The sequence below is a fragment of the Pseudochaenichthys georgianus genome, chromosome 24, assembly GCF_902827115.2.
Source record: "Pseudochaenichthys georgianus chromosome 24, fPseGeo1.2, whole genome shotgun sequence".
Classification (NCBI taxonomy): domain Eukaryota; kingdom Metazoa; phylum Chordata; class Actinopteri; order Perciformes; family Channichthyidae; genus Pseudochaenichthys; species Pseudochaenichthys georgianus.
In genome coordinates, this window is record NC_047526.1 from 19,333,263 (window position 1) to 19,361,146 (window position 27,884).

A 27,884-nucleotide genomic window follows, 5' to 3' on the forward strand; every position below is an offset into this window, starting at 1 on the left:
CATACCCCATGTGTGTGAGTTAAACCATATCCTTTGTATGTGATTTAACTCTGTGCCTTCTTGCAAGAATAAATTAGTACCTGATTATTGATTCTCAACCTGGTGTCGAGTGATATTTTCCTAACAGAAACTAACGATTGTTTTATCTAAATTGTGTCTGGTTAAGGTGTATGATAGTCATCTCAGTTACATTCCGTATCTGTTCTTTTTGCATATGAAATAAGGTGGTATCCAAACACCTGCCTGAGTAGATTTGACTGCGTGGCGCCTGGTACATGGCAACAAACCCACTCTTGGGGGCATTTTTAAAGTCTTCTCCTCCAGAGTTGAACTTCAGCTCTGCATTCTTGAACACAGATAAGAAAGAGAGCCATTTGTATGGTGTAAAACTGGCACATGTTAGTTTTTTTAATCCAGCATTACTTTGATGTGATAGCTAGGGATGCTCCGATCGATCGGTCACCGATCGAAATCGGCCGATACTCACTCTCTACCGATCGATCGGTGCTCTCTAAACATGCCGATCGCGAGAGCCGATCACATGACGTAAAATACATGACACTTTTCTCTGTGTGCGGCAAAACAAGCTCGCCAAAATGGCTTCACCGGTCTGGCATTATTTTAAGGTGTCCGAAAAAGACAGTAAAATAGCGGTATGCAACGTGTGTGTGAAGCAGAAACCCTGCAGCTCGGCCCGCCGGACCGGTGAGCGGAACGAAACACACAAGAGTTAGACCTAACACACTTAGCTATTTTATCTACGTCTGGAACAAGCTAAACTAGTTATAAATATATTTATTCTTCACTGTCAGGTCACTCATTACTGGATCAGTGAGCTCCATGAGATGCTGTCAGGAGAGAGAGAGAGAGGGGGGAGAGAGAGAGAGAGAGAGGGGGGAGAGAGAGAGGGAGAGAGAGGAAAAGAGAGCGCTTCCGCTCATTTCTCCCGTGTTATTCTCCAAAGTGAATGTAAACTTGAATAATGTACATCATTTGAATGTAATAATTAAGTTGATTGTTGTTTGTGGAAGCTCCAGTGAATGAGCCCCATTAACTGAGTTTAAACATCACTTTAAATGGAAGATTTAAAGTGATGTTTAAATCTTCCATTTAGGCCCCACCCACTCGATCGGCGATCGGCCGATACTGATTCCAGCGATCGGCCCCGAAATTGGCGATCGGAGCATCCCTAGTGATAGCCTACCTTTAGAACGCAGGAGGCAAAGAAGGGCTGACTCTTCAATTGTTGAGGGATCTCAAAAGCCACACCCAGGTCATTACCTGAAGAGAAGAAGACAAGAAACATGAGAAACATTGCTATAGTGTCCCAATTAGTTAATGATAATAATATGAATGATAACTACTAGGACCGTACCAGGGTTTCCCACACATAGACTTTACTTGGGCGGGCCGCCCAGATATATTAACGGCCGCCCAAGTATATTAACGGCCGCCCAAGTATATTTCGCGACCCATTTAGTTTTTTTTTAGATTTTTATCTGTCCGCGCCCACGACTCCATCTGCGATCAATTAACTTGTGGACAATGATCCCTCGCTCTACGCCTCCTGTACCCAGGCCCGGACTGGTCATCAGGAGGACCGAGGGGTTTCCCGATGGCCTGGCCTGTTAAGTGGCCTGCCTCACACAGGGTGACTGGCTGTCTACATGATGTGGCCTGCCGACATGGCCACTGTCATACAGATCATAAATCAAAGCCTTTGATTGGTCTCTGTGTGTCAGTCAAGCTCGGGATAACCTCAGCTCAGGTGAGGTAAAGGACTCTCTGAGTGTTTAGATAGTTAACTTAGTCTAAGTTCTCTGTGGGTCTCAAACAGTTTGGTCACCATTTATGTAAACACATATTTCCATTTGAGGGGGTACTGAGTGATTAGTAAAATGCATGAATAAAATAAAAAAAGAAGTTAACTAAGGGATATAAGGTAAGAGACACTTTTAAAACTTGTTGAGAGCTAAAACTAGCCTTTGCTGCTGCCTCAAAGAGGAGCAGGGGCGAGAGGAGGGAGACAGGAGAGGCTGATCCAGGAGCACAGACACACTCACAACTATAAATGAACCAAAAATAAATAAATAAACAAGTTTCAGTGTGTTTCATATTGGAAATGGTATGTTATTGGTTATGGACATGATTTTATGATTATTGAAATGTATACAGTTCTGTTTCATATAGGTGTTTCCATTGATCTAGTCTCTTTATTTTCCCCTCAAAATGCACCAGATTGATGCATTTAACTCCAAAATCAAATAAAATATCTTACCGGGGGAGCATACCCCCAGACCCCCTAGAGGATTTGAGGTCCACCTCTACTTAAAATCACATGGATAGGTTCCTAAATACCATTACCATTTTTTTTTTTAAATAGTAACCCATGTCCACATGTTTATTTGTGGGTAGTAGATTTAAACTATAGGGCTATCACTATGGGCCCTGTTTGTACCTGTTCGCTCTGCCATCGTGTGAAGGGTCTGCTAACAAGCGACCAACAGCACGTCACAAAGGCACGTCACCTCATACTTATCAGTTCCTGGAAAGAAATAAAGATTACAAAATTAAATATGTTTTCTAGTCAGACAGTTTATTATAGACTGAGTATCTTGTACAGCATTAAGGGGGCATACCCAAGTCCAGGGCTGCCTGACTGGTGGACCACCCAATGCGACATAGACCCTGGTCATGGCAGGTCACCTCATAGTACTTCCCTGGACAAATAAAGACCTAACTTTTCCAACCTGGGCTGATATTTAAATGCCAACTGTATATTGTACAAAATGTTAGTTGTATTATAATCTGAATGACTGTAAAGTACTTACCCCTGTTTTACCACTACCATTTTCTGTTGCCTGAAAAAGGGAATAAAAAAGGAGAATGAGACAGAAACTTGTAGTGTTCACATTTTGAATAAGAAATAAAGAGGGAGGCCTACCATAAACTCATCTCCTCCACCAATAATAAGTGGAATAGACTCTGCCTGGACGTCAGTAGGTAGCCTGAAACGCAATGATTTAATAAATCAGGTTTGTGTCAACTGTTAAGCTTGCAGAAATGTCTAACAGGCCGAAACAATGTGCACAGATATCACAAAACAGACGTAGATTTGGCCAAGTAAGCCTGAACGACTTACAGCCAATCTAAATCTTCCACAGCCTGCGCTATTTCAGGCATAACACCCATTTATGTTTGAGCCCAACTTTGAACATTTTGAAATGTATTCGACATCAACACGGTTAGATTGATAGATATTCTTACCCGAAAACGCTGCTGGTGCAACTCCTTTAGTGGTCCTGCAAAAAAGACTTGTATCATTGGTTCCGGTTGGTGAATTAGTTCGTAAAATACGGTTAATATATAATTGCAAAATACACAAGGAGGGCTACGACAGCATATATGTCTGTGTTTAAACATCATAGCATTTAATTTATTATCAAGCCATGAGAATACTTAACTTGGACTGTAAGCTACATTTTCCAAACGCGGTTCCCTGATCAATGTTGTCCAGTGCTGCTCCACAAGTAAACATGGCTGAGGAAAGCCTGATAGAAGGCGAAGATGAAAACATTTGTGTACGATGGTTCCTGGTGATTTACCTGCTGCGGTAGAATATCTGCGGTGATACATCCGGCATCCAGGCTGGCAAATCTGGCTACAGGAGAGGGATGAACTGATCCAGCAGCCGGGGCGGGGTGGACTTGAAATGGGTGTCTCTCAAGATTCATCAAGCACAGCGTTACGTTTCAGACTTCCGGATGTGGTTTTCATAATAAAACCCCTGGTCGCTCCTCATATGGCAGTATTCAGGTTTTGCAAACAATAAAAAACGTATGCGCAGAAGTGGGAAGTCACTAAGTACATTTACGCAAGTACTGAACTTAAGTACAATTTTGAAATACTTGTACTTTACATGAATATTTCCAGTTTATGCTACTTTGTTCTACTCTAGAATTCAGAGGAAAATCATGTACTTTTCCTCCCATACATTTATTTTGAACCTTTAGTTACTATTTAGACTTAGATTAATTATGGGAAACATAATCAGCACTTAAACAAGACTTGAGTTTCACCTGAAGTAAATTCACAAACTACCCTGCAGTGTACAAAGTGATTAAAACTAGCTGCCCCGTTGCCAGCTTTGATTACACTTGAATGCATCAATAATTATAATATGATATAATATGATTCGGAAAAGTACTTTTACTTTTGGTACTTTCATATTTTGATGCCAATATTTTTACTTGAGTAGCAGAATGCAGAACTTTTAGTCTGGTACTTCTACTTTAACTAAAGTACAAGATCTGAGCACTTCTTACACCTCTGCATCCCGATTCAATGTTATATGTTCCCCTCTGCATATTGGATGTTTATGGCATTGTATGTTATTTATGTTAAAACCAATACAATATTTTAAATACAGAAACATTTAAACAACAACAGGTGAAATTAGGATTTTACATTCTTTCATCTTTAACTTGAAAAAATACACCTGGGATTAAATTACATACTTTACCAAAGTATAACTATCTACATTTTTCTATAAATAAACGTTATTGGAGTAAAAGTTATCTTTTAAAAACCAAACTAGGTGATTAACACTAATTGTTTAATAATTGGTAATCCATCTCTCTCCATTTATTCCATTAATATATTCATCTTTATCTTGACCATTTTAGATGGTTGTGTACGGTACAAGATCTAAAAGCTCTACCTTTCCAGGACAGACTTAAAAAAAAAAATGTCATCTGTAGTTTATTTAAGCATGTTTGATTGAATGCTTGCAAATGAGTGTATATATTATACATTATCATTGCTAGATTATATATTGAAAAATCCTTTTAAACGAGGTATACATTGTTCTTGAACCACAGAAGATAATTACATCGGTTACATAAACATACGCCAGAATCATACAGTTTCACCACAGGGGTTCGTACTGATATGACTGCTGTTATTTCTGACCAACTACTGTCACAATCATCTCATCTAATCATGTGTCAGTTCCAAGTAACAATTAACGACTTTAACTTTGAAGGCACAACCCCTTGACCTCAGTGTTCCGGCTGTTTGAATATAATTTCAATGGTCAGTCTTCGTCAAAGAAAAATTACTGTTAAACATTGTTTGTGCTTTATTCACACGTATTACTGATATGCAAAGTCTTTTAAAATGGCTTTGGCTAAAGTTGTACAATATGTTGTAAACAGACCCTTTCCATGATTTCCTTTTTTCCCCCATTTGGCCTATGTGATGAGTGAATCCAATGGAATGAGATGCAGATATCTGTAGTTAGTAGCATCGTTCTGGTTTATAAACTGTGTAAGTGTGCTGCCCCTAAAGGAAACTAAAAGAATGCTGCTGATGTAGGGCACCAGCTTCAGCCTATTTTATATCAACAAGTTAACTGTCAGAACCTCACTCAACCTAAAACTTGTATTGCTTGAGTTCAGGATATGATATTATTTAAAATTAGACATTGTGTGTTAAATACTATTAAAAGCAGTGATGCTCAAATATGAAAGATCAGAGAAATTGACACTAAGCAAATAAGTCATAAACCTATCCTATATAGTACATGTTCATTGGATTTGAAAAGAACAAGGAAGTGGATGCATGAACATTCTTTATATCAAACATGTGTGGTGAAATAAAAATGAAAAACAAACTAATCCATCAAAATACAGGTATTTTTTACTTTCTACATTGTTGTTGTATTAGCAGATTTATTAAGTACTAACACTCATCTTCACCAATGTACACCACCACTGAAAACATAATTATACAAAATCTTGAAAATGTCACTAATCAAATATTTTTGAAAAATAGAGAAAACATAAAAATAGAAACAAGAAATATGGACATATGAACAAAATGCCCAAATGAAGGAAAACAAGACTAGAATGTTTAAGAATAAAGCACAATAATCTTCTTTTCGCTAAGTAAAGTTAAGCGTCAGGATATCCAAGTTCAAATATGTACACATTTGGAAATTACCAAAAGTGGGCCACTGCCAAAAAATAAATAAAGAAGATTTAATTATTTACAATTATTCATGCTTCACAATGCTTCAACATATAATATGTAATACCCCTATGCATTTAAACTATGCTTTAATCATACATCAATATTTGTGGACACTTTTTTGAGTCTTTGTATTTACAGTACAAGTATACATTAATGTCTTACAATGCAAGACATTAAGACATTACTGCAAGATCATCAAGTTCATTCTACACCAACAATTAAAACAATAAGGCAGCAAATAGCATTTGTAATGAAAAACACACATACCATTTATGGTAACCCTGGTAGATGCCTGCTGCACTTTCATTGACCACCATAATGGTATAAGTCAACAGGAACATTATCTTCCTCTTCTTTGATTAATGTGCTCTCATTGCCATGACCTATTGTAACCATGGAGTATTCCTGGGATTCTTCTGTTTCCACTGGGACTGAATACTCAACATTTTCAAACTCCCATTCGGTATTTAAGTTACAAGATGTGTTTGGATGTGTAACGGACCCTTGTGGTGCACCCAGGATGTAATACTGGACATTCTCATCTTCTGGTTCTGTTTTGTGTCTTTCAGAATCTGGCAATGCAGTCATTAACGTATGTCCAAGGGCTCCTGTAGGTTCACCTGGGACAAAATGCGCAACGTCCTCAGGGTTTGACTCCGTTTTGACATCATCATGAAGAGGACAATATTTTTCCTCTGAGTCCGGTTCTGGTTTTATATTTCCATAACATGGATGCCAATCCTCCCGTTTGATTTGCAAGTTTCCCTGGAGAGGACTGCCACAACCATCACCCACTTGGTTCCCATTGTTTTGGACAATATTCCTAGGATCTCTTTGTACCTTTGTGCCATCACGAAGGATCCAATATTTTTGTTTCGTTTTGTAGCCTTCGAGAAAATGGACACAACTAACACCTGAATGGTACTTCATTTGGCGCACAAAATGACCAAAGGGCCGACATTGCTTATTTTGGCTCTTCTCCATATGACTTGGTGAAGCATCGGAAGAAAATAGAAATGGCAATTCGAAGATCTTGTTTGCTTGTACCTTACTGAATCTGTCATAACCTCTGAGCATGGATTGGACTTTGGTCGTTACAGCTATTGAAAACTCCCAGCTTCTTTTATGTTGGGAGCTAATATCAAAGTTATAGTCAAGGATGTCATACCAAGTGCTTGGCAAATAGCGTCCTTTTTTTTCTTTTTTATATTTATTTATCTCCCACACTACAGTGTGGGTCAATAGCCTCAAGTGCAGTTTTTCTTTCTCTCCGCAGTTTGTTACATCCAAATCCAAACCTATCTCCGTGCAATTGGGATAACAGATCACCTTACTGTAACGCATCGTTTTTTTACTCTTGTATTGTATCTTATAAGGATTATCACTTGTCATTGTGTCTTTTTCCTTCTTTGTTTGCAGTGCCAGCTTTCTTTTTTCACGAACCTCCCTCCATCCAGCATCCTGAATCTGATCTCGCCGAGTCGATTTACAAGTTGGAAGTTGTCTCTGAGAAGACTGAAATGGAATTTCAAAGACCTCATTAAACCAGTCAGGCCCAACTTCCTTTGGGGCTAAAGAGTAGAACAAACGTGCAGGACTTGTCCCCTGCAAGTCAATGTTAAAGTTGTGTTCAAGGATATCACCAATGATGTCACCCTTTGTTCCACACAATGATCTGGCAAAACCAACCACTTCCAACATAATTTCGCGAGTCAGTACATTGGTGTCAAGTTTATCTCTTGCTTGGTCTTTGTCAACAAACAGGTTCAAACCTATTTTCTTGCAAGCAGGAAAGTATTCCAATATCATCTCCTCTATTGCAGAGAAGGAAGAGGACTGAACCTTTTCAAGCTTTGGTGCTGTGCAGTTTGCATCCCCAGAGACAGCGTCCGCCCTGGTATGTGTAGGTGGATGATGCATGTGACTAGGGTCAGAGTCAACCTTACAAGTCTTATGACTTCTTTCTTGAAAGCATTTGGGGCAATATTTTGTAGGATTTTGTAGGCATATCAAGTCAGGCAGTTCAAAAGGCTTATTCACAGAGTACATTTTCATCCTAATTACTTGGTTCCTCATGTTTGTCCATAGTTGCTCTTTATACGCCTCGCGATACAGTTCATTTTTTAAATCAAGAGGAAAATTATACTCCAATATCTCTGTGACGAAGTGCTTTTGGTCTGATATCAGTGCTGTGGCAAACGTATTCAATTCAACCATGATGCCATTGGTCAGCGATTTTGGGTCGAGATTTAGTTTTTTTCCAGATCCTACATTGAAATCAATGCCTAATGTCCTGCATCTAGAGTAAGAATATAATGGACAATGCTCAGTATGAGGTGTTGAGAGAATTTGCTGCATACGATTTTCCCGCACTTTCCACAGCTTTAAATCTAGTTCATTTGTATGTTCAACCGCAGAACTGCCTACTTCTTGGTTTGTGATGGCAGTATGGGACGAACCAGCACTACATCCATCTGTAGTAAGGTTGTTCTTTAATTTCAGTATCCCCAATAGATGTTCTTTTCCTAGTTTCTTTGGTCCCTTGAAGGGATTCACATAGCATGTTAGATTCCTTTGCTCCACTATAGCATGAATTCGGGCAACAATGCTTCTGGCAAGGTCAAGATCTCCACTTTGCAAATGAAAATCGAAGTTGTGTGTAAGAATGTCAAGACAAATCTGCTCAAAAGTACCACACAACTTTTCTGCAACGTTTGTCACTTCAGCCACTGATCCATTTGTCAGTTTGTTGATGTCCAGTTTATTTGGTTGATGATTGTTAACATTTAACTTCAGACCTATTTCCTGGCAGAAGGGATAGAGATCAACATCCTTCTGTGAAAAATGTTCTGAAGTTTTAGCTTGTGAATGAGGTGGGAACCCGGGAGCAACATCACCCTCTTCCATTTTCAATATGTTGCTGAGTTGAGGTTTTACATTGCCCATACCAGGGAAAATAGGAAGTACACAAATCTCATTTGAGAATTTGATCGCATCTTTAGAGTTTTCCAGCATTCTCACTCGATTCATAATTTCCAATGTGAATATGTTTCGCTGGTATTCACTCTGCAAGCCAAAATTAAAGTTGTGTTCAAGAATCTCCATGATGAAATCCTGCTTGGAAGAGTTCATTGCTAAGGCAAATGTTGCAACTTCAAGCAGATGAGTGTCTCGCAAATTGTCAACCCTAATATTTTGCTTTGCACCAAATCCAACATGGAATTCAAGACCTGATTTCTTTGAGTTGTTGAATGGACCAAACTCGAATGTTGAGAGGATTTTTCTTGCACGGTTAGCACGCAACTTCCACAAGTTGTTCTCTGTTTCCATTTCTTCTCGTTTCATATCACCTTTTTTTGGTTCATTTTTTGAAGTTTGTGTCAGCTGTTCAACTCCACAACGCCCTCCTTCAATTGGTTGATCTGCAAAGGGTGGGTTAAGGTTTGAGTTATCTGTTTCCATTTCTTGTTGTTTCATGTCACCTTTGTCCATTTCATTTCTTGAAGTTTGTGCCAGCTGATCAAATCCGCAACGCCCTCCTTCATTAGCAAAGGGTTTGTTTACGTTTGAGTTTACATTTGGTAAACTGGATGAGATATCATCGGAGGTGAGGCAAGGCACGGGAGTACCCAGACAACTTGATTCTAATTGTCCAGGAATGTCTGAGCTTAGAAAACAACCATTTGTTTTTTTTAAGTGATTCTGAATGCCTAGGTTTTCTGAATCTGTCATTTCGACTGAGTCTAGATCAGACTCTTCTAGAGGACAAGTGTAGTTTTTTGCTCTTGTTTTCTTTGTTTGCAGTGCAAGCTTTCTTTTCTTGTGAGTAGTTTCCTGTTTGCGGGCATACTGACGAATAACATAAACTTCATTGAACCAGTCTGGTGTCGCTCTGTGAAAATACATCGTAGGAAAAAAAATTCTCCCCTGCATGCCAATGTTGAAGTTGTGTTCAAGGACGTCTTTAATGATGCTAAATTTAGTCCCACACAGTTTTTTGGTGAATCTGGCAACTTCATTCATAATCCCATATGTCAATACAGGTATATCAATCTTAGATTTTGGTTGGTGTTCGTCTGCAAACAGCATAAAACCGTTCTTTTGGCAACAACGGTAGCTGTCCATAATCGTTTCCTCTCTTCCTAAGAAGGTAGAAGATCGATCCCTTACAGTCTTTTGTCCTGTGTAGTTTGCATCATCAGAGACAGCGCCCGCCGTGGTATGAGTAGGAGGATGATGTATATGACTAGGGTCAAAGTCATTCTGACAAAGCTTATGACTTCTTTCTTGAAAGCATTTGGGGCAGTATTTTGAAGGATTTGGTAGGCACATCAAGTCAGGCAGACTTGAAGGCAGTTCAAAAAGAGTATTCACCAACCGAGGTTTGGAAAATCTCTTGATATTCATTTGTGTAGTCCATACTTGCTGTGTAAAGGCACTGCGATACAGTTCATTTTTAAAATCAAGATTCAAATTATACTCCAGTATCTCTGTGATGAAGTGCTTTTGAGCCGATAGCATTGCTGCAGCAAAGGTGTTTATTTCAACCATGATACCATTGGTCAACAATTTGGGATCAAGACTTTGTTTTATTCCAGATCCTACATTGAAATCAATGCCTAGTTTCTGACATCGAGAAAAAGAATAAAGTGGGCAATGTTCTTCATGGGGTACTGAGAGGATTTGCTTAATGTGATTAGCTCGACATTTCCACAACTTTAAATGTAGCTCATCTTGCTGTACAAAGTCAGGAGATCTGCCTACCGGTCGGACTATTTCCACAGACTGAGAAGATCCATCACCACATGCATCTAAATGTGGGTTCCTGTGGCAATCAAGTTTTACCATTGTTGTAGAGTCTTTTGTGGTGTCCTTTCCAGTTATATGAATTGCACAATTTGATAGATTCTGCTTATCCACTATAAAAGGAATCCGTGCAAGAATATCTCCGGCCAGGTCAGAATCTCCACTTTGGAAATCAAAGCAAAAGTTGTGTTTGAGGATGTCAAGACATATCTGGGAAAACTTTCCACACAACCTTTCTGCAAAGTTTGTCACCTCAGTCATTGATCCATTGGAGAGTTTGTCAATATCCAGTTTTTTATTTTGCTGTGGAGTGTACACATTTAGTTTCAGACTTATTTCCTGGCAGAAGGGATAAAGTTCTAAACTTTTCTGTGAAATATGTTCTGAAGTGTTAGCTTGAGAATGAGGTGGGAGCAGCGGAGAAAACTCACACTCTTCTATTTTCATTATGTTGCAGAGTTGAGGTTTTACATTGCCCATACCAGGACGACCAGGAAGCTCAAAAACCTCATTTGAGAATTTAATTGCATCTTCACAATTTTCCAGCTCTCTCACTCGATTCATAATTTCTAATGTGAATACATTTCGCTGGTATTCACTTTGCAGGCCGAAGTCAAAGTTGTGCTCAAGAATCTCCATGATGAAATCCTGCTTGGATGAATTCATTGCTATGGCAAATTTAGCAACTTCGAGCAGATGATTGTCACGCAAGTTGTCAACACTGATGTTCTTCTTTGCACTAAATCCAACATTGAATTCAAGGGCAAATTTCCTTGTGTTGTAGTATGGACTAAACACGAATGTTGAGAGGATTTTTCTTGCACGGTTAGCACGCAACTTCCACATGCCGTGCTCTGTTTCCATTTCTTCTTGTTCCATGTCTGACTTGTTTGGAACATTTATTGGAGTCTGACATTTCTCCTCAACTCCACAATGCCCTCCTTCATTATGTTGACTCGCAAGTGGTGGAATCACATTTAAGTTATCAGTTGGTAAAGTGGATACAATGTAATTGGTGTTGAGGAAAGGCACATGAAGACAGTTTGATTCTGGTTTTCTAGGAATGTCGTAGCCCAGAGAACTTTTGGGGTTTTGTGACTGATTCTGTTTGCAAACGTTTCCTGAATCTGTGGCTTTGTCCAAGATTAGTTGAGATGATCCCAGGGGATAAGAACAGTTTCCCTCTGTTCCCATTACTTCTTGTTCCATGTCACATTTTGAGTCTGAATCAGACTTTCCTACAGGACAAGTGTGACAATGATCTCCCTCTGCTGTTCTAGTGCTATACAAGTGAGTGTGATAAGAGAGTGTGTTTGTTTCCATGTCTCTTTTGCGCCTTCTGATTGCCTGTTTATTTTTTAAATCAGACTGCCTTCTTTTTGTCACTTCCTTAAACTGATATTGCGGAGCTTCCATATCAGACAGAGCTGTTTCTCTGTGTCTTTTGAAGGGATTTGTCTGGAATGAAAACGGCTCAGTTTTAAACTCTGGGCTTATTTTGGTACCAATGTTGAAAAATCTCGTTCTTTTCTTCAGCAAGTGCGATATCTTGAACAAAGCTCGACTTTTTTCTTGTTGACTTTTTAGATCAAGTTCAAAATTGTGCTCCAAAACATCCAGAACAATAGGGCTGTAGGATGCAGTCAGAATTCTGGTGAAATGAATTAACTCTAACATTATGCCCTTTGTCAACAAACCTGGCTCTAGACTTTGTTTTGACCCAAAATCAAGGTTCAGACCAATTTTCTCACAAAAGGGAAACAACTTGGAAAAATCATCATATTTTTGTTTCTCTGCTGACTGTGCTTCTGAAAACTTGAATTCATCTTCATAGTCACTGTCATCACTTTGTTCCCTATCCATCTCTTCCAAGAGACTTTCTGCCTTAATGCAATCTTTGGATGTTGCGTGTGAACACTGTAATTCCTCTTCATGTTCCCAATCATCAGTGTCATCCGTCTCCACCAGGATACTTTCAGTCTTATGCTTTGTGGATGCCATGTTCGGTTCATTAATGCTCGAGCATTCTGGATTACATGGTGTGTCAAAAAGAGTGAACACTTCATTTTTATCTTTAGGAGGTTTCCTAATCAAGTTTTTAACTTTGTGCATAATTTGAGATGTAAAATCAATCCGCTGTTGATCATTTTCCAAATCAAGATCGAAATTGTTCTCTAAAATGTGTGTGAAAAAATGCCTTTTACTCTTGTTTACTGTTTTAGCAAAGTCACAGACCTCAAGTATGACCTCATTTGTCACTAAACCTATATCCAGTTTTTGATGGTTGTTGGATGCTACATTAAAATCCAATCCAATCCTATTGCTGCAATGGAAAGGTTCTGGATGTCTCGAATATTTGTCTACACACATAATGCGCCACTGCCATACTTTGTTGGCATCCATCTTTTTGTTTGTTCTTCATACAGCAGTTGTCCCCGTTTTCCATCTGCAGTGAATTCACCTACTGTTCTTCTTTGCCTTGTATGTTTTCTTTTCCTGTATTTAGTTAGAAAAAATAATGAAATTATATACAAATGAATCACACTATTTTTTAACCAATGTATTAATTATATAATATTTATCAGACTAAAATACCAGATATCTGACACTTAGACCCTTAGTTTCTCAAAGTACTCTGGTTACTTGTGATAGGCATTAGGCAATATCTTTGACATAATGACCATTTCTTTTCTTTTCTTTCTTTAGATAAAAGTGATTGCCAAGCAGCATGTTTAGTGGCTACTGTATATTGATTAATCTTATAACTGTGCATTTAAAATTTGAATATGTTGGACATATTGCAGATATTTTAATAGTATGTCATATTTTTATTTAATTTATTTAATTTACACTAAATTAATACCAACTTTTCAAAAAACACAATGCTACTTGCAGCAAATTTATATAGATTTCATCTTGCTACATACCTTGTAAGACATTAATCTTGAATAAAAGCTCTTCCAAGTTTTCTAGCCCACACTGAATGTCTGCTTCCTATGTGGTCATCCTCCAGACAGCAACGAGACTCTTCTGGTACAGTGCTACCATGGATGAAAAGAACATTTAAAAACATGTTTAACAGTGGTGACGGAAGTATTCATAATTTATTTTGTAAAAGTTGTACAATTACAATTTAGAAACACTCTGTTACAAGTTGGAAGTTTTGGCAACAACATATACCGTATTTTTCGGACTATAAAGCGCACCTGCATATAAGCCGCAGCAGCTAAATTGTCCGTCTGTCTTGCTCTCGTTCTGTCTCTCGGTTCCACTTTTACTTTGGCGCGCTACCTGTCTCACTCTTTTCCGGCCTCCAGCTTTTCCTGCTGGAGCCCGCCGCTTAAAGGTGGCGGGCGCGGACCGGTCATAGAGCCCATAGCGTTAAAGGTGGTTAATTTTACCTGTAAAATTCATAGATTTAGGAGGTCCCCTAGTGGCTGTTAGCTGTACAAAAAAAATGGGGGAAAAAGTCGCGGCTTATAGTCCGAAAAGTACGGTACTCAAAAGTACTCCAAGTTACAGTACTTATTAAAATCAAAACATTATAATACTGGATACTAGTGTTGTCACGATACCAACATTTTGGTTTCGATACCAAGTCAAGAATTGCGATTCCGATTATTTTTCTTTTATTATTTTCATGATCAATAAAATTGTAGTGTTTTCTTATAACATGGTCTCTTCTTTACATTTGAGTTTATGTGATTTCTTTGATAGTTAACTTTAGATTTTATTAAAATGTAATTGTACAGTAATATAAATAATTATTGACACAATGTATATTGCCGATGTTAGCCACATTGGTAAGTTAGCTAAAAAAATAGCCATATTAGACAGTTAACATTGCCATTAAATGCCTCGTCAAATTACGAAAACGTTCGTTTTTCACAAAATAAATTACCAGGGCTCGACATTAAGGGCTGCCCGATGGCCCGGGGCCATCTAGTATTTAGCTCGGGCAATGAAGCCTCACCTGCTGGTTGCCCGATCGGGCAATCTATTATGCCAGTATCATGCAGCTCGCGGATCCAGTAATGAGTGACCCAACAGTAAAACTAAACATATCTATAACTAGTTTAGGTAGTTTGAGAGGTAATTAAAATAGCTACGTGTGATATTCTAACCTGAAGTGTGTTTTGTCCGCTCACCGCTGCATGTGATCATGCAGAGCTGCGTGTCGACTCGTCAGCAGCAGCTGATCTCTCTCTCCCGTCAGATTAGACTTCACTCACGTTTATGTCCATATCGATCAGCTAATTAGCTAATGATATGACTACCTGCTTATTAAAAGACACCTAAACAATAAGTGTCGCTATGCAAATGGATGAGGTCACAAAGTATAGCGCAGCATTATGCATTTGTTTACATGCCCACCGGAACCCCGAGGCATTACCAACAGATCAACGCACAATCAACCCACACAGGACATCTCTTTCTCCACATTAAGTGTTAGACATTAGAGTTGACTATTCTTGTCTGTCACATACTTTCTTGTCTGTCACATAAGTGGTGCAACTGAAGCGGTATTGGGCTAAAGGGAAATTATTTTGACCGGACATTTTGACCGAAGAGATTTAGATTTGCCGGCTAACGGTAACTCTGACGTCCCATTTTGTGTGCTTCGCAGATGCGCTCGGCTCCTCTCGACTGCTGCTCGGGTCTGCTCGGTCAGCTTCCGGATGAGGAGGCATTCGTTCGACCAACTTACAGTAGATAACATTACAAATATTTTTAACAGGGGCCATAATAGTGTAAATAATGTTTGTTTTGGCAGTTATAACTGAATGTAAATGTGTTCTACTTTTTTACATCTGGGAAGGCATTTGCCTTCATCAGATGGGAAGTGTCTTGACCAACAACTTAAGTATTTCTTATAGCTATGCAGGGCATGCAAGCGAGCAAACAAACAAGAACAAACAAACAAGTGAAATGAAGAATAAAATTGAAATTGTACGATATAATATTGTGGTGGTTAGGGATGCACAATATTGGTTTTTTGAAACCGATACCGATAACTTCCTGCTTCTCAAGACCGATACCGATAATAAAAAAAAATACAACTAATTATTTTAACGCGATTAACGCATGTGTATTTGTTTACCTTGGCCGCCCCGTAGTTTCAGAGCGCATCGAGTTTAAAATACCATCTACAAGCTGATGGTGACAGCCCCGCTCCTGCCGCCCGCTTGTGGCAGACCACACTTCCACGCTCACCGGCAGGCACCGACTGGCCATCTGGAGGACCGGGAGGGTGTGTGTATGTGTGGTCCGAGCGAGCGAGAGACCTTACGTGCATTGTTGTTGTTAGCATCTCGTGCTAGCTAGCTGCGCTAACGGATATATGGAGCTGTTTAAATGAAAACAGAGGAGCGACATTTCGCCACAACTGCGCCGAGCACTTGACTTTATGCAGGAAGCCAGACAGTGGGACCAGTGGCGTAGCCAGGAATTATTGTGTGGGTGGGCCTGGAGAAATGTAGGTGGGCCAGGGGGAGACATATTAAGCGTGGGGTCTGAGCTGAAACTTCATTAATGATTTTTTAATGCACTAATAGAACATAAGCATAAATTAGCAGTGAAAACAAAAAACATAGGCACGGCGGCCTCAGAATGTGTGTAAAACTGACATCCACATAGGGATGGGTATCGTTAAGGCTTTAACGGTACTATTATTTTTATCGATAGCGCTTATGCTTATGCTCCAGGTTCAGTACCAACCACATCGTAAAGTACGCGGACGATACAACAGTGGTGGGACTCATCAAGGACAACAACGAACAGGCCTACAGGGAGGAGGTGAAACATCTGACAGACTGGTGTAACACCAACAACCTGATCCTGAATGTCGATAAAACAAAAGAGATCATTGTCGATTTCAGGAACAAAAAGCACTGTCACCCACCACTCCACATCAACGGCACAGCAGTGAAGACTACAGACAGCACCAAGTTCCTGGGGGTGCATAACACAAGCAGTCTGACCTGGTCCACTCACACTACATCACTATTTAAGAAGGCACAGCAGCGCCTACACTTCCTGCACAGCTCCCCCCTCCCATCCTCACCACGTTCTACAGAGGAACCATAGAGAGCGTGCTGACCAGTGGCATCTCCATCTGGTCGAGAGACTGCAACGCCAAAGACTGGAAGTCTCTGCAGAGAGTGGTCAGGACAGCAGAGAAGATCATCGGAGTTTCTCTCCCTCCCATCAGAGACACCGCTCAGAAACGCTGCCTGACAAAAGCCCAGAACATTTTTAAAGACCCCACTCGTCCTCACCATGCTCTGTTCTCCCTGCTGCCCTCCGGCAAGAGGTTCCGCAGCATTAAGAGCAGAACAGCCAGATTCTGCAATACTTTTTCCCCCAAGCCATCAGACTGCTGAACAGCAAGTAGACCAGTAACATAAAGATTACATTACGCTGTGTAAAGAGCACATATTTGTTATATAGTATGTCTATCTTATTTATATGTATAGTAAGTCTTTATATTTTAAACGCACACTTTATCTTTAATTTTATCTGCACCACGTCACTATTATTTATTTATATGTACAATTTTAGCAAGTTTTTAATATTGTCCTGTTCCTGCAGCCAGTACAACGACATGTCGCTTTAACAGTACACTCTGTGTCTTGTTGAAATGACAATAAAGTATGTCTATGGCTATGTCTTATCGATCCGGTCCTTTAACATTACTTTTATCGGTTCTTTTGGAGAAAAAAATAAGGTAAACTAAGCTAACTAAACAAATTGTGAACAAAACTAACATTGCTTTTTATTTAAATTAAATCCATAATATTTCACATCAAAAGAAACAACAATGTTTTAACAAATCGTATTAAATAATGTGATGACAGAACTGTAAACAGAATAGCTGAAACTTTAACAAAATAAATAACTCAGTTACCTCTAATCATTAACCCATGTTTGTATAATGTAGTTAACTCGGTGTGTTGCTGCTAGCATACATAACACCTGACGTGGAAACGTTCCTCGTGGACGGGGCTACAGAGCTACTAGAAAGACAGTGGAACCCGGTGCATTCCTCCGTCTGGATGTGGAGCACTTTTGCTAAATGTTTAGACACATTGCTCGTGGTACCGCCCTTACATGCTAAACTCTTATTCCACGTTTGGTAACGAGTATTGTCCACATCGACACGGCTATAGTTTAACCACACCTCGGAGCGCGTTCTCTCCGCCATCTCCTCCGTGTGTGTGTGTTGCTGCATGTCGCAGCTGCGTGTGTGTAAACTGCCCCGCCCCCCCTTAAACGGAGTTGGCGACACTTAAACTTCAATGTAATGTTTGTGTAGCAATAATACATACAACATATATCGGGGGCACAGGTTGTTTATCCTTGACAGTCGCACAGTGGTCACACACTGAGTGTTTTCATATTCAGCAAATGTGTACACGCTAAACTGCAGACCTCAAGAAGAAATAATACTTTCATTCACTCACGGCAAAAGTTACTTTACTTACTATAAAAACTCACGGTAAAAAAATGCACTCCCTATTCCATTGTCATGAAGGTGGAATCTATATCCAGAATAAGTTTTATTGGATCCAGGCTAGAAACATGTTTATTTCTAGGGATGCACGATAATTATCGGCCCGATACCAGTATTAATAGCCCCGATAATATACAATATATTTTTTGGGTAAAAAAAAAGAAAAAAATACTGCGGTGTGGGTGGATTGGGATGAGGGGCGCTTGTTTTTCACTCGGCTCCTCCCGTTTTGCCAGTACTGTGGTATTAGTGGTTTAGGAAGAGGGGAGTTCTTCACAAATCCAGCGCTCCCTAACCTGATCAGTCACCTGAAACATCGCCATCGAAGCGTACGAAGACAATAATACAATACAAAGTGTGTGTGTGTGTGTGTGTGTTAGGGCTGCAACAAACGACTAATTTGATAGTCGATTAATCTATCGATTAATGAAACGATTAATCGACTATTCGGACTATTACGCCTTGCACAATTTCTCAAGCGCTCTTATTTAGCCATCAACTTTTAGATTTAGCTTGAGGTTGTTTTAGGCATGTGAAAACTAACAATGAAGACAATAAAGATGAATACTTGATTAAAAAATACATATTATTAAATTAACTAAACAAATTGTTTACAAAATGAACATGGCTTTTCATTTAAATTAAATAAATAATATTTCACATCAAAAGAAACAACAGTGTTTTAGCAAATAATAAATAATGTGATGACAGAACTGTAAACAGAATAGCTGAAACTTTAACAAACTAAATAACTCGGTTACCTCTAATCATTAACCCATGTTTGTATAATGTAGTTAACTGCGTGTGTTGCTGCTAGCATACATAACACCTGACGTGAAAACGTTACTTGTGGACGGGGCTACAGAGCTGCTAGAAAGACAGTCGAACCCGGTGCATTCCTCCGTCTGAATGTGGAGCACTTTTGCTAAATATTTAGATAGATTGATCGTGTTACCGCCCTTACATGCTAAACTCTTATTGCACTTTTGGCAACGAGCATCGAGACGGGTAAAGTTTAACAACACCTCGGAGCGGCGTTCTCTCCGCCATCTCCGCACGCAGTGTGTTGCTGCATGTAGCAGCCGCGTGTGTGTAAACTGCCCCGCCCCCTCCCACACAGACCAGGGAGAGAGATCTCGTCTGATCGAAAATACATCATAGACGCATTTGTTTGTCTTTTTGCATATTAGAAACGAGCTGGCCACACTAAGACTGCGATATAATGTTTTTGTATCAATAATACATGACATATATTTTTTAAATGTCCCCAGTACCAATAACGTTGTAGCTTAACGGCGCGTAAAACGCACGTGATGACGTCACCAACGAATCGACGACTGAATTAGTTGGCAACTAATTTGGTAATCGATTTTAATCGATTAAGTCGATTAGTTGTTGCACCCCTAGTGTGTGTGTGTGTGTGTGTGTGTGTGTGTGTGTGTGTGTGTGTGTGTGTGTGTGTGTGTGCGCGCGCGCGCGTTGGAGCTATGTGCAACTGAAGGCATATGCTCGAACCGGAGCTGCCTGGAAGCTGCAATCATGTTCATGTATCCGAGCTGAGTGTGCTGACTTCTCGTACAATGTCCCACTGTCTGCTTCCTGCATAAAGTCAAGTGCTCGGTGCAGTTGTGGCGAAATGTCGCTCCTCTGTTTTCATTTAAACAGCTCCTTATATCCGTTAGCGCAGCTAGCTAGCACCAGATGCTAACAACAACAATGCACGTAAAGTCTCTCTCTCGCTCGCTCGGGCCACACACACACACACACACACACACACACACACACACACACACACACACACACACACACACACACACACACACACACACACACACACACACACACACACACACACACACACACACACACACACACACACACACACACACACACACACACACACACACACACACACACACACACACACACACACACACACACACACACCCACCCACCCCCCCCCCCCCCCCCCGGTCCTCCAGATGGCCTGCCGGTGAGCGTGGAAGTGTGGTCTGCTGCAAGCAGGCGGCAGGAGCGGGGCTGTCAGCATCAGCGTGTAGATGGTATTTTAAACTCCATGCGCTCTGAAACTACGAGGCGGCCGAGGAAAAAAATGTGTTAAAATAATTTGTGGCGTACATTTATTTTATTATCGGTTATCGGTATCGGTCTTGAGAAGCAGGAAGTTATAGGTATCGGTATCGGTTTCAAAAACCCAATATCGTGCATCCCTAGTTATTTCTGCTGTAAAGTTGGGCATGTTAACATGGGGGTCTATGGGAATTGCTCCTTTTTGCATCCATCTCCTGGCGGCCACTAGATGAACTGCAGTTTGTGGCACTTCCTTCTGGGCTTCCCGGTTCTGCGCTATGAAGCGCTGATTGGCTGTGGGTGGGCCAGACGTGCATGTGCACAGCTACGTCGCTGAGTGGGACATTGTACGAAAAGTCAGCACACTCAGCAACATGATTGCAGCGTCCAGTAGGGCTGTGCGATTATGGCAAAAATCATAATCACGATTATTTGGGTCAATAATTGATATCATGATTATTTTGACGATTATTCATTGACCATTTATTTAACTTTAAAACAAATAATATTTTACCAATAAACAAGATCAACAAATATGTTGGAGCGCACTTCCAAAACCATACTAAACATATATTATTAATATCATAAATAAAAATAAATTAGACCAAAATAAATTAAATCAAATATGATGCAGTGCACGCACGGTCACAACCTACTGAAAACTCCTTAACATATAGCCAACATGTTGGTAAAACATATTCAACATATTCCACTCAGTTAAACGTTGAAGGCTGGCCAACCGTCATGGTCCAGAAGTAACAGGAAATAAATGTTGAACTACAATTTAAGACCAAATAAAAATGTTTAGGCCATCATGGCAAATGCTGGTAGGGCTGCTCATGTCATCTCTTAAAGATTTTTTGCAAGAAACACCAGCCTGTTTACATGGTCTGGTTTCAGAGATGAGCGCAGGCAGGTGACAATATTGCCACCTGTACTAAAGACCCTCAGCCACGCCCCGACACATGGGGTGACGCCGGCCAATCACAAAGCTTTGATAGGGCATTATTCTGGCACAGGAAGATTATGTTACAGGACATTAACGATAAAACTGAATATTGTTGTTCTATTTTTAGACACATCTCACGATCGACTGGTTGGGCACCCCTGGGCTAGACCATAGGTCCGTTGTGGTGGCAAAGTAGTCAGCTGAAGCCACATCTCTCTCAACTTCCCCACGGCATTTGTCATATAGTGCAGGCAGCGCAGACCTGCTGAAATAATACCGAGACGGCATCGCGTAACGCTTGTCCAACGTGTTGACAAGTTGCTTAAAGCCCTGGTTGCTAACAGTGCACATATCTTTAGCGATGTGACATGTAATGGCAAAGTACTTTCAAATAGTGGAAATAGTTTTACCCTTCTTTTTAACGAGTTGCTGCTCTTGTTCTGACATCTTCGCTCGCGCTGAACACTCACAACACATGTCACTCCCACGTGGCCGAGTGGGCTTTTAGGGAGGGGCGAAAGCGCACCCAGCAAAATAATCGTATTTTGTCAATTATGCTGTTTTCATAATCGTCGCAAGCCATAATCGTAATCCCGATTAAAATACGATTAATTGCACAGCCCTAGCGTCCAGGCAGCTCCGGTTCGAGCATATGCCTTGAGTTGCACATAGCTCAAACGCGTGCACACACACACACACACACACACACACACACACACACACACACACACACACACACACACACACACACACACACACACACACACACACACACACACACACACACACACACACACACACACACACACACACACACACACACACACACACACACACACACACACACACACACACACACACACACACACACACACACACACACACACACACACACACACACACACACACACACACACACACACACACACACACACACACTTTGTATTGTATTATTGTCTTCGTACGCTTTTAACACACCATCGTAGCGATGGCGATGTTTCAGGTGACTGATCAGGTTTGAAGTATTAGGGAGCGCTGGATTTGTGAAGAACTCCCCTCTTCCTAAACCACTAATACCACAGTACTGGCAAAACGGGAGGAGCCGAGTGAAAAACAAGCGCCCCTCATCCCAATCCACCCAGACCGAAGTATTTTTTTCTTTTTTTTTACCCAAAAAATATATTGTATATTATCGGGGCTATTAATACTGGTATCGAGTTTATCGGGATGACGTCATAATTCCTAATATCGGACCGATAATTATCGGGCCGATAATTATCGTGCATCCCTAGTGGTGGTTCATCTTATAATTCAGTCTAGAGAATGCACCAGACAGCATAGATAAGACCTGCAAAAATCAAAATGTTCTAGGGGGAGGCCCCCCAAACCCTTCGTGTGTCACTACGTCCGCGCATATTTTTCAGGGCAATCTCCATTGGGCTCAGGGCCATCTGTAAATTAGCTTAGACGGCCCACAGGGCCATCTCCCAAAAATCTTAATGTCATGCACTGAATTACACTTGTTTGACTTAGATTTGAGGGCATGGGCTTGAGCATGATGTAATTATGTTATCTATCACATTCGCTAACCTGTCTGTCTTTAAATTCTTTAAACAGCTCTGGATGCCGGTCGGCGAGGGGCTTAGCCAAGTTTGATGTGTTGGCTCCCTTGGTTTGCAGGGATCTAAAACATGTCTGACAGCAACACGTTCTCACTCCCATCCCGTCACATATTGACGGGCGGTCAGGGCCCCTCCCCGTTGCTATATTACGTACAGGGTACCCCTTGCCCGTCAGGCTTCTACGGGCAGGGCGTCCCATAGACCTTCATTGCGGACATCGGACCCCTTGACCGTCAGGCTTCTACGGGCAGGGCGTCCCATAGACCTTCATATACCACGTGATCAACAACGATGGCCGACCTTCGTGTTATTCTCGGTGGAAAATGCCTATTTTAAGGTTCATTTGGGCATTAAAATGCGTTTTGATGTCATTTTATGCGAGTAATGAGTTTTTATTTCTGATTATTTGTGCAGTACATGTACATGATGTTTAGTTTGCTAGTTATGACGAAGATTACTTCATGAATGCTAACGTTTTTTAGGTGGAAATGTGTTTTTTCACAGCAAAGTCACCCTCTGTACTTTAATTGGGAGAATCTAAAGGCAAGAACATCCCAAATATTAATTTAGGTCTTTATTTTAGACCTTTAGTGTTGCCGTCTGTGAGGAAAATACATGGGTCTCAGAGCCTCGTATTTTTAAAATCTTTTTTTCCTTCTAATTTGTTATTCTTTTCAAAATAACACACTGTTATTTACTCACCAATAACACACAATTATCCTTGCTTTTATTTATTGGTTTAATTCCATAATCTCGGGCTTTTTTGGTGTTCGCCAGGAACTGTATTTCAAAATAAAAATAACCGGAAACAGACGTAGGCATTTCGAGCGATTACCCAAGATCCTCAGCTACGCTGATTGGATGTTTTAGCCGCAAAGCATGCTGGGATTTGGTGTTTATATTATATGAAATCCGGAAAACATTTTAAAAGAATAAAATAATACTTAATTCCGAGTGCTCTTGCTTTTCTCTTTGAAAGTCATCACATAATGTCATTGTAATACACAGTTCGGTTGCATTACATATTACAGATCTGCCGTAGTTCTTTATTTATAGGGCCCTGATGAGAAGACCTTTGGAAAAACTGAAGAAATGCCGCCGAAACTGAATACTTGACGTGGATCATAAATATATCAACAATTAAAAAACATCTTCAATTTCTCTTCACACAATACGTCTCCTTGCCGTATCAACACTAATTCGGCTGACTTTTACATTTGATATAATTCATAGATAGGTTATATTTACACCATAACGGTGCACAGCTGATATAAAAGGACTTGTAGTTTTTAAAGATATTACTGATTTGGATTACATTTTGTATAGCAATATGCTGTAAAATTATGTGAAAGCATGAATAAAACTACACATCTTCAGATGTTGTACATACAGTGTCCTACACTAATAATACAAAGTTATTATGGCTGTGTGTACCTTGTGTGCACCGCCTAGTGGTTAAAGCACGTTATTGAATTATTGTTTTTATGTGTTATATTTGATTAAAAAAATATTAAGAGTACATATACTTTCATAGGGGGAAAGTAGAAGGTCTGTGATAGAAATATAGAATATAAAAAATCAAGAAGATACTATAAGTGATCTCTACAATAAAACAGTTTAGTGCAGGATATACAAAGATATGAATAGGAGGAGGTGCAAAACAGAAAAACGAATTAACCTTTATTTAAACATTAAATAACAGATTAAGGTCTTCTTTTAAATAAGAAAAAAACTTTGGGGGTATCTATCTACAGATAAATATTAAGCCTGACAAAGTACTTAACGTCTAATATATTGCTTTCCTGCAATGTTAACTATGTTGAAGCACTTATTTTAACTGATATTATACATATGGATTATACTCTTATGTATGTAGATAGAATAAGAAATGTGCAGAATATGACAGTTTAATGGTGGAGGTACACACATATTGATAGATGTCTTGTAATGCACTGTTGAGGAACCTGTGACCCAAGTTTTTCATTCATTGCATAACTACACCGTAGTTGTGTTTATGATATGTCAATAAACCTTTAAAATCTTGAAATCTTGAAAGGGATGTGCAAAATAGCCATAATATATAGTCTTTAATTAACTATTAGTAGAGAATAACGAGTAATTAATATACTTTATTACTCGTTTCCATTAATGTAAATTCTAGATACATGTTTAGTCTTCTCAAGCACCAACTATCAAATATCTCTCCTGATTGTTGGCACTTGACAATCACCTTCCCTGAATTTTACTCAGGTGTAACTGAAGTCTGATTTAAGGGTTGTTTATATTTCACATCATTAACAGTGTGCGAAAAAGTGCACGTCCCACCGTCCGGGACGGGTTATTCACAACATTGGACAAGTAGATTTGACTTGTCCAATGGACAAGTGACGTTTTTCGCCGCTATTTATTGACAAATTATTGATAAATTCAGCTTACAAAAGGCATAACTCATTCGCAAATTGTCCGTGTCCGCCGTTGTTGTTTGCAACCGCTTTACGTTTTTTTACTCACTTACGTCGTGTCGTAAAACTGTGTGAAAATGTAAAATACGATGGCGAAGAAGAAGGTTCTAGTGGCCCCAAGAGGGCAACAAAAGATTTCTTTCTTTTCTAAGAAGGTTTGTACACATCATTCTCACAGTTGTAAAATGGTGTGTTACATTAACAAGGAAAATAATTGAAATAAATGATGTCCGAAAATAGTGGATTAAGTGCTTGAAAGGGGACTTTTATTAATCCATTACATTACATTTAGCTGACACTTTTATCCAAAGCGATTTACAATCCCTGTGGGGAAATTCAGTAGGCCTAGTTCAAACAGCAACAGGGTAAGGGTGAAAAACAGGACAGCACAGATTCACACAGGTTCATCAAATCAAAAATAAAATCGAAGATAAAAATAAAAATAATGAAAAACTATTAAATAAGAAATTAATAAAAAAAATAATAAAAAAGGGGTAGACCTATGTAAAATACTTTTTTCTTTTAAAAGGGGGGGATTGAAAGGGGCTCTTTATGTACCAAGGGGCTTGAAAGGGGCATATCAAATTATTTCAGAAAAAAACCCCAAAAAATGCAGAAAGGTTTGTGGGGAGTCTACGAGTACCTAACATTCATGTTGACAAAAATCTATAATTTGTCTGCAAGAACAGGAGTCTGAACAACAGCCTGAACATGCTGAAACGAGTCCTCAGAAAGTCCCAGAGTGTGAGCAGAATGATGGCCCCCCCAGTCACGAGAAAGTCTCTGCTAAAAGGCCATGTTCCGTTATCTCACCAATGGCTGGTCCATCTAAAAAGGCCAAGAGTGACATCGCCCTGACACCCAAGAGGAAAAGAGCATTCATTGAGACTTGGAAAACCCAGTTTCCATGGGTAAGATGTGTGGACGACATCATGTTCTGTGAGGTCTGCAGAGAATATCCATCCATTGCTGACCACAGCAGTAAACTGTACGAGGGTGTCACAGGGTCAAAACGCATTGAGACACTTCAGTCACACGAGTCCAGCAAATATCACCTTCTCTGCATTCAAAGGAAAGAGGTCACAGAGAAAGGCACAGGGCCAATGTTTGTGGCTCTCAAGAAGCAGGCAGAAAATATGGACGACCAACTGAAACCCATGTTCAACACTGCGTTTTATGTCGCCAAACAAAAGTTGCCTTTCCGTTCATTTGAGGGCCTCATCGAACTTCAAGAGAAGAATGGCATTAAAATGCCTACACAGTACCGGAACAATAAGGGGTGCAAGGCATTTGTGCAGGCCATTGCAGAAGTCGAGAAGGACAGAGTTTCTGAAGACCTCAAGGCTTCAAGATTCTTCGCTCTGATGGGAGATGGATCCACGGATATATCTGTGACAGAACAGGAGAATGTATATGTTAGGTAATTATTATTTTGAATTCTTTTGTAAGTCTTATTTAAGTTACATTTTATCTCCAAAAGGGCCTTTTGTTTATGAGTAATTAATTCACAATCATTTTATTGATGAATTTTATTAGTTTCAATTTTCAGTTAACTTAAAAGTTTTTAACAGGTAAAGTATATACATAAATTGTTTAAAGCGAATGAAGGTGAAGTTGCTTTTTAGTGTTCTTAGTCTTAAAAAAAGGTGAAGGCAACACTGGTGTGGGAAGGTTTATATAAGATAATCATTTAAAAAAATGTTATTGCACTTTATTGATGTACTTTATTTATTTTCTATCTTCAGGTATGTCAAAGATGGACTTCCAGCGACAGAGTTCATTGACATCATGGCTGTAAAGTCAGCTGATGCTAATGGTGTTCTGGCAGCTCTCCTCGAGGCACTACATCATGTCGACCTAACAGATGGAGACATAAAGAAGAAAATAATAGGCTGCACATTTGATGGTGCCAGCGTTAACCAAGGTGCCAAGGGAGGAGTTATTGTGAAGTTGCGGTAATTGTTGGGGCATGTACTCATTTCGATTTGGTGTGCTCCACATAAGCTGGAGCTGTCGCTCCTAGATGCCACCAAAGCCACTGACTTCATTGACATCGTAGAGAAAGGAGTGGACCCCATCTACAGATTCTACTATGGATCTGGTAAACGTAGGAGGGAGGTGAATGCCATATCAGCCGTTATAGACGAGGATCCTGTCTATTTCTCAGCACCCTGTGGCACTAGGTGGATGGCGTCAAGACTCCGGGCATACAAGGCTGTAATAAAAAATTACAACTCCGTCATCCTACACATGGAAGAGGCTTCAAACAGAAAAACAGACGAAGGAGCTAAGTGTGTGGGGTACTTGAAGGTACTGAAGTCTGCAAAGTTTGTTGATGGGCTCCACTTTATGATAGATGTCTTGGAAGTGTTGGCCAACGTGAGTCTGGCATTCCAGAGTAATGATCT

At 39.9% G+C, this 27,884-nt stretch overlaps 1 protein-coding gene and 1 long non-coding RNA gene across 8 annotated transcripts in view; both read right to left on the reverse strand.

Moving 5' to 3' along the window:
- Positions 1-3,701, reverse strand: part of LOC117440363 (ATP-dependent RNA helicase DDX1-like) — a 34,665-nt gene extending 30,964 nt beyond the window's left edge. For 2 of the 7 annotated variants that reach the window (XR_004551249.2, XM_071202001.1), the window contains exons 1-7: positions 3,268-3,701; positions 2,945-3,008; positions 2,832-2,861; positions 2,640-2,720; positions 2,459-2,545; positions 1,205-1,281; positions 240-346 (exon numbers count right to left, since the gene is read on the reverse strand). Coding sequence is in view for 1 of the 7 variants with exons in the window: in XM_071202001.1 (XP_071058102.1) it covers positions 240-346; positions 1,205-1,281; positions 2,459-2,474 (200 nt within the window). In the remaining 6 variants the exon portion in view is untranslated. Of the gene's footprint in view, positions 1-239; positions 347-1,204; positions 1,282-2,458; positions 2,546-2,639; positions 2,721-2,831; positions 2,862-2,944; positions 3,009-3,142; positions 3,240-3,267 lie in introns of those variants that run through there. The other 5 variants (XR_011642699.1, XR_011642698.1, XR_011642700.1 and 2 more) reach the window with 5 other exon arrangements.
- Positions 3,702-5,500: 1,799 nt separating this feature from the next.
- LOC117439638 (uncharacterized) overlaps positions 5,501-27,884 on the reverse strand; it is a 31,492-nt gene continuing 9,108 nt past the window's right edge. The window contains exons 2-3 of the long non-coding RNA XR_011642666.1: positions 13,767-13,880; positions 5,501-13,335 (exon numbers count right to left, since the gene is read on the reverse strand). This is a non-coding gene — a long non-coding RNA (uncharacterized lncRNA). The remainder of the gene's footprint in view (positions 13,336-13,766; positions 13,881-27,884) is intronic.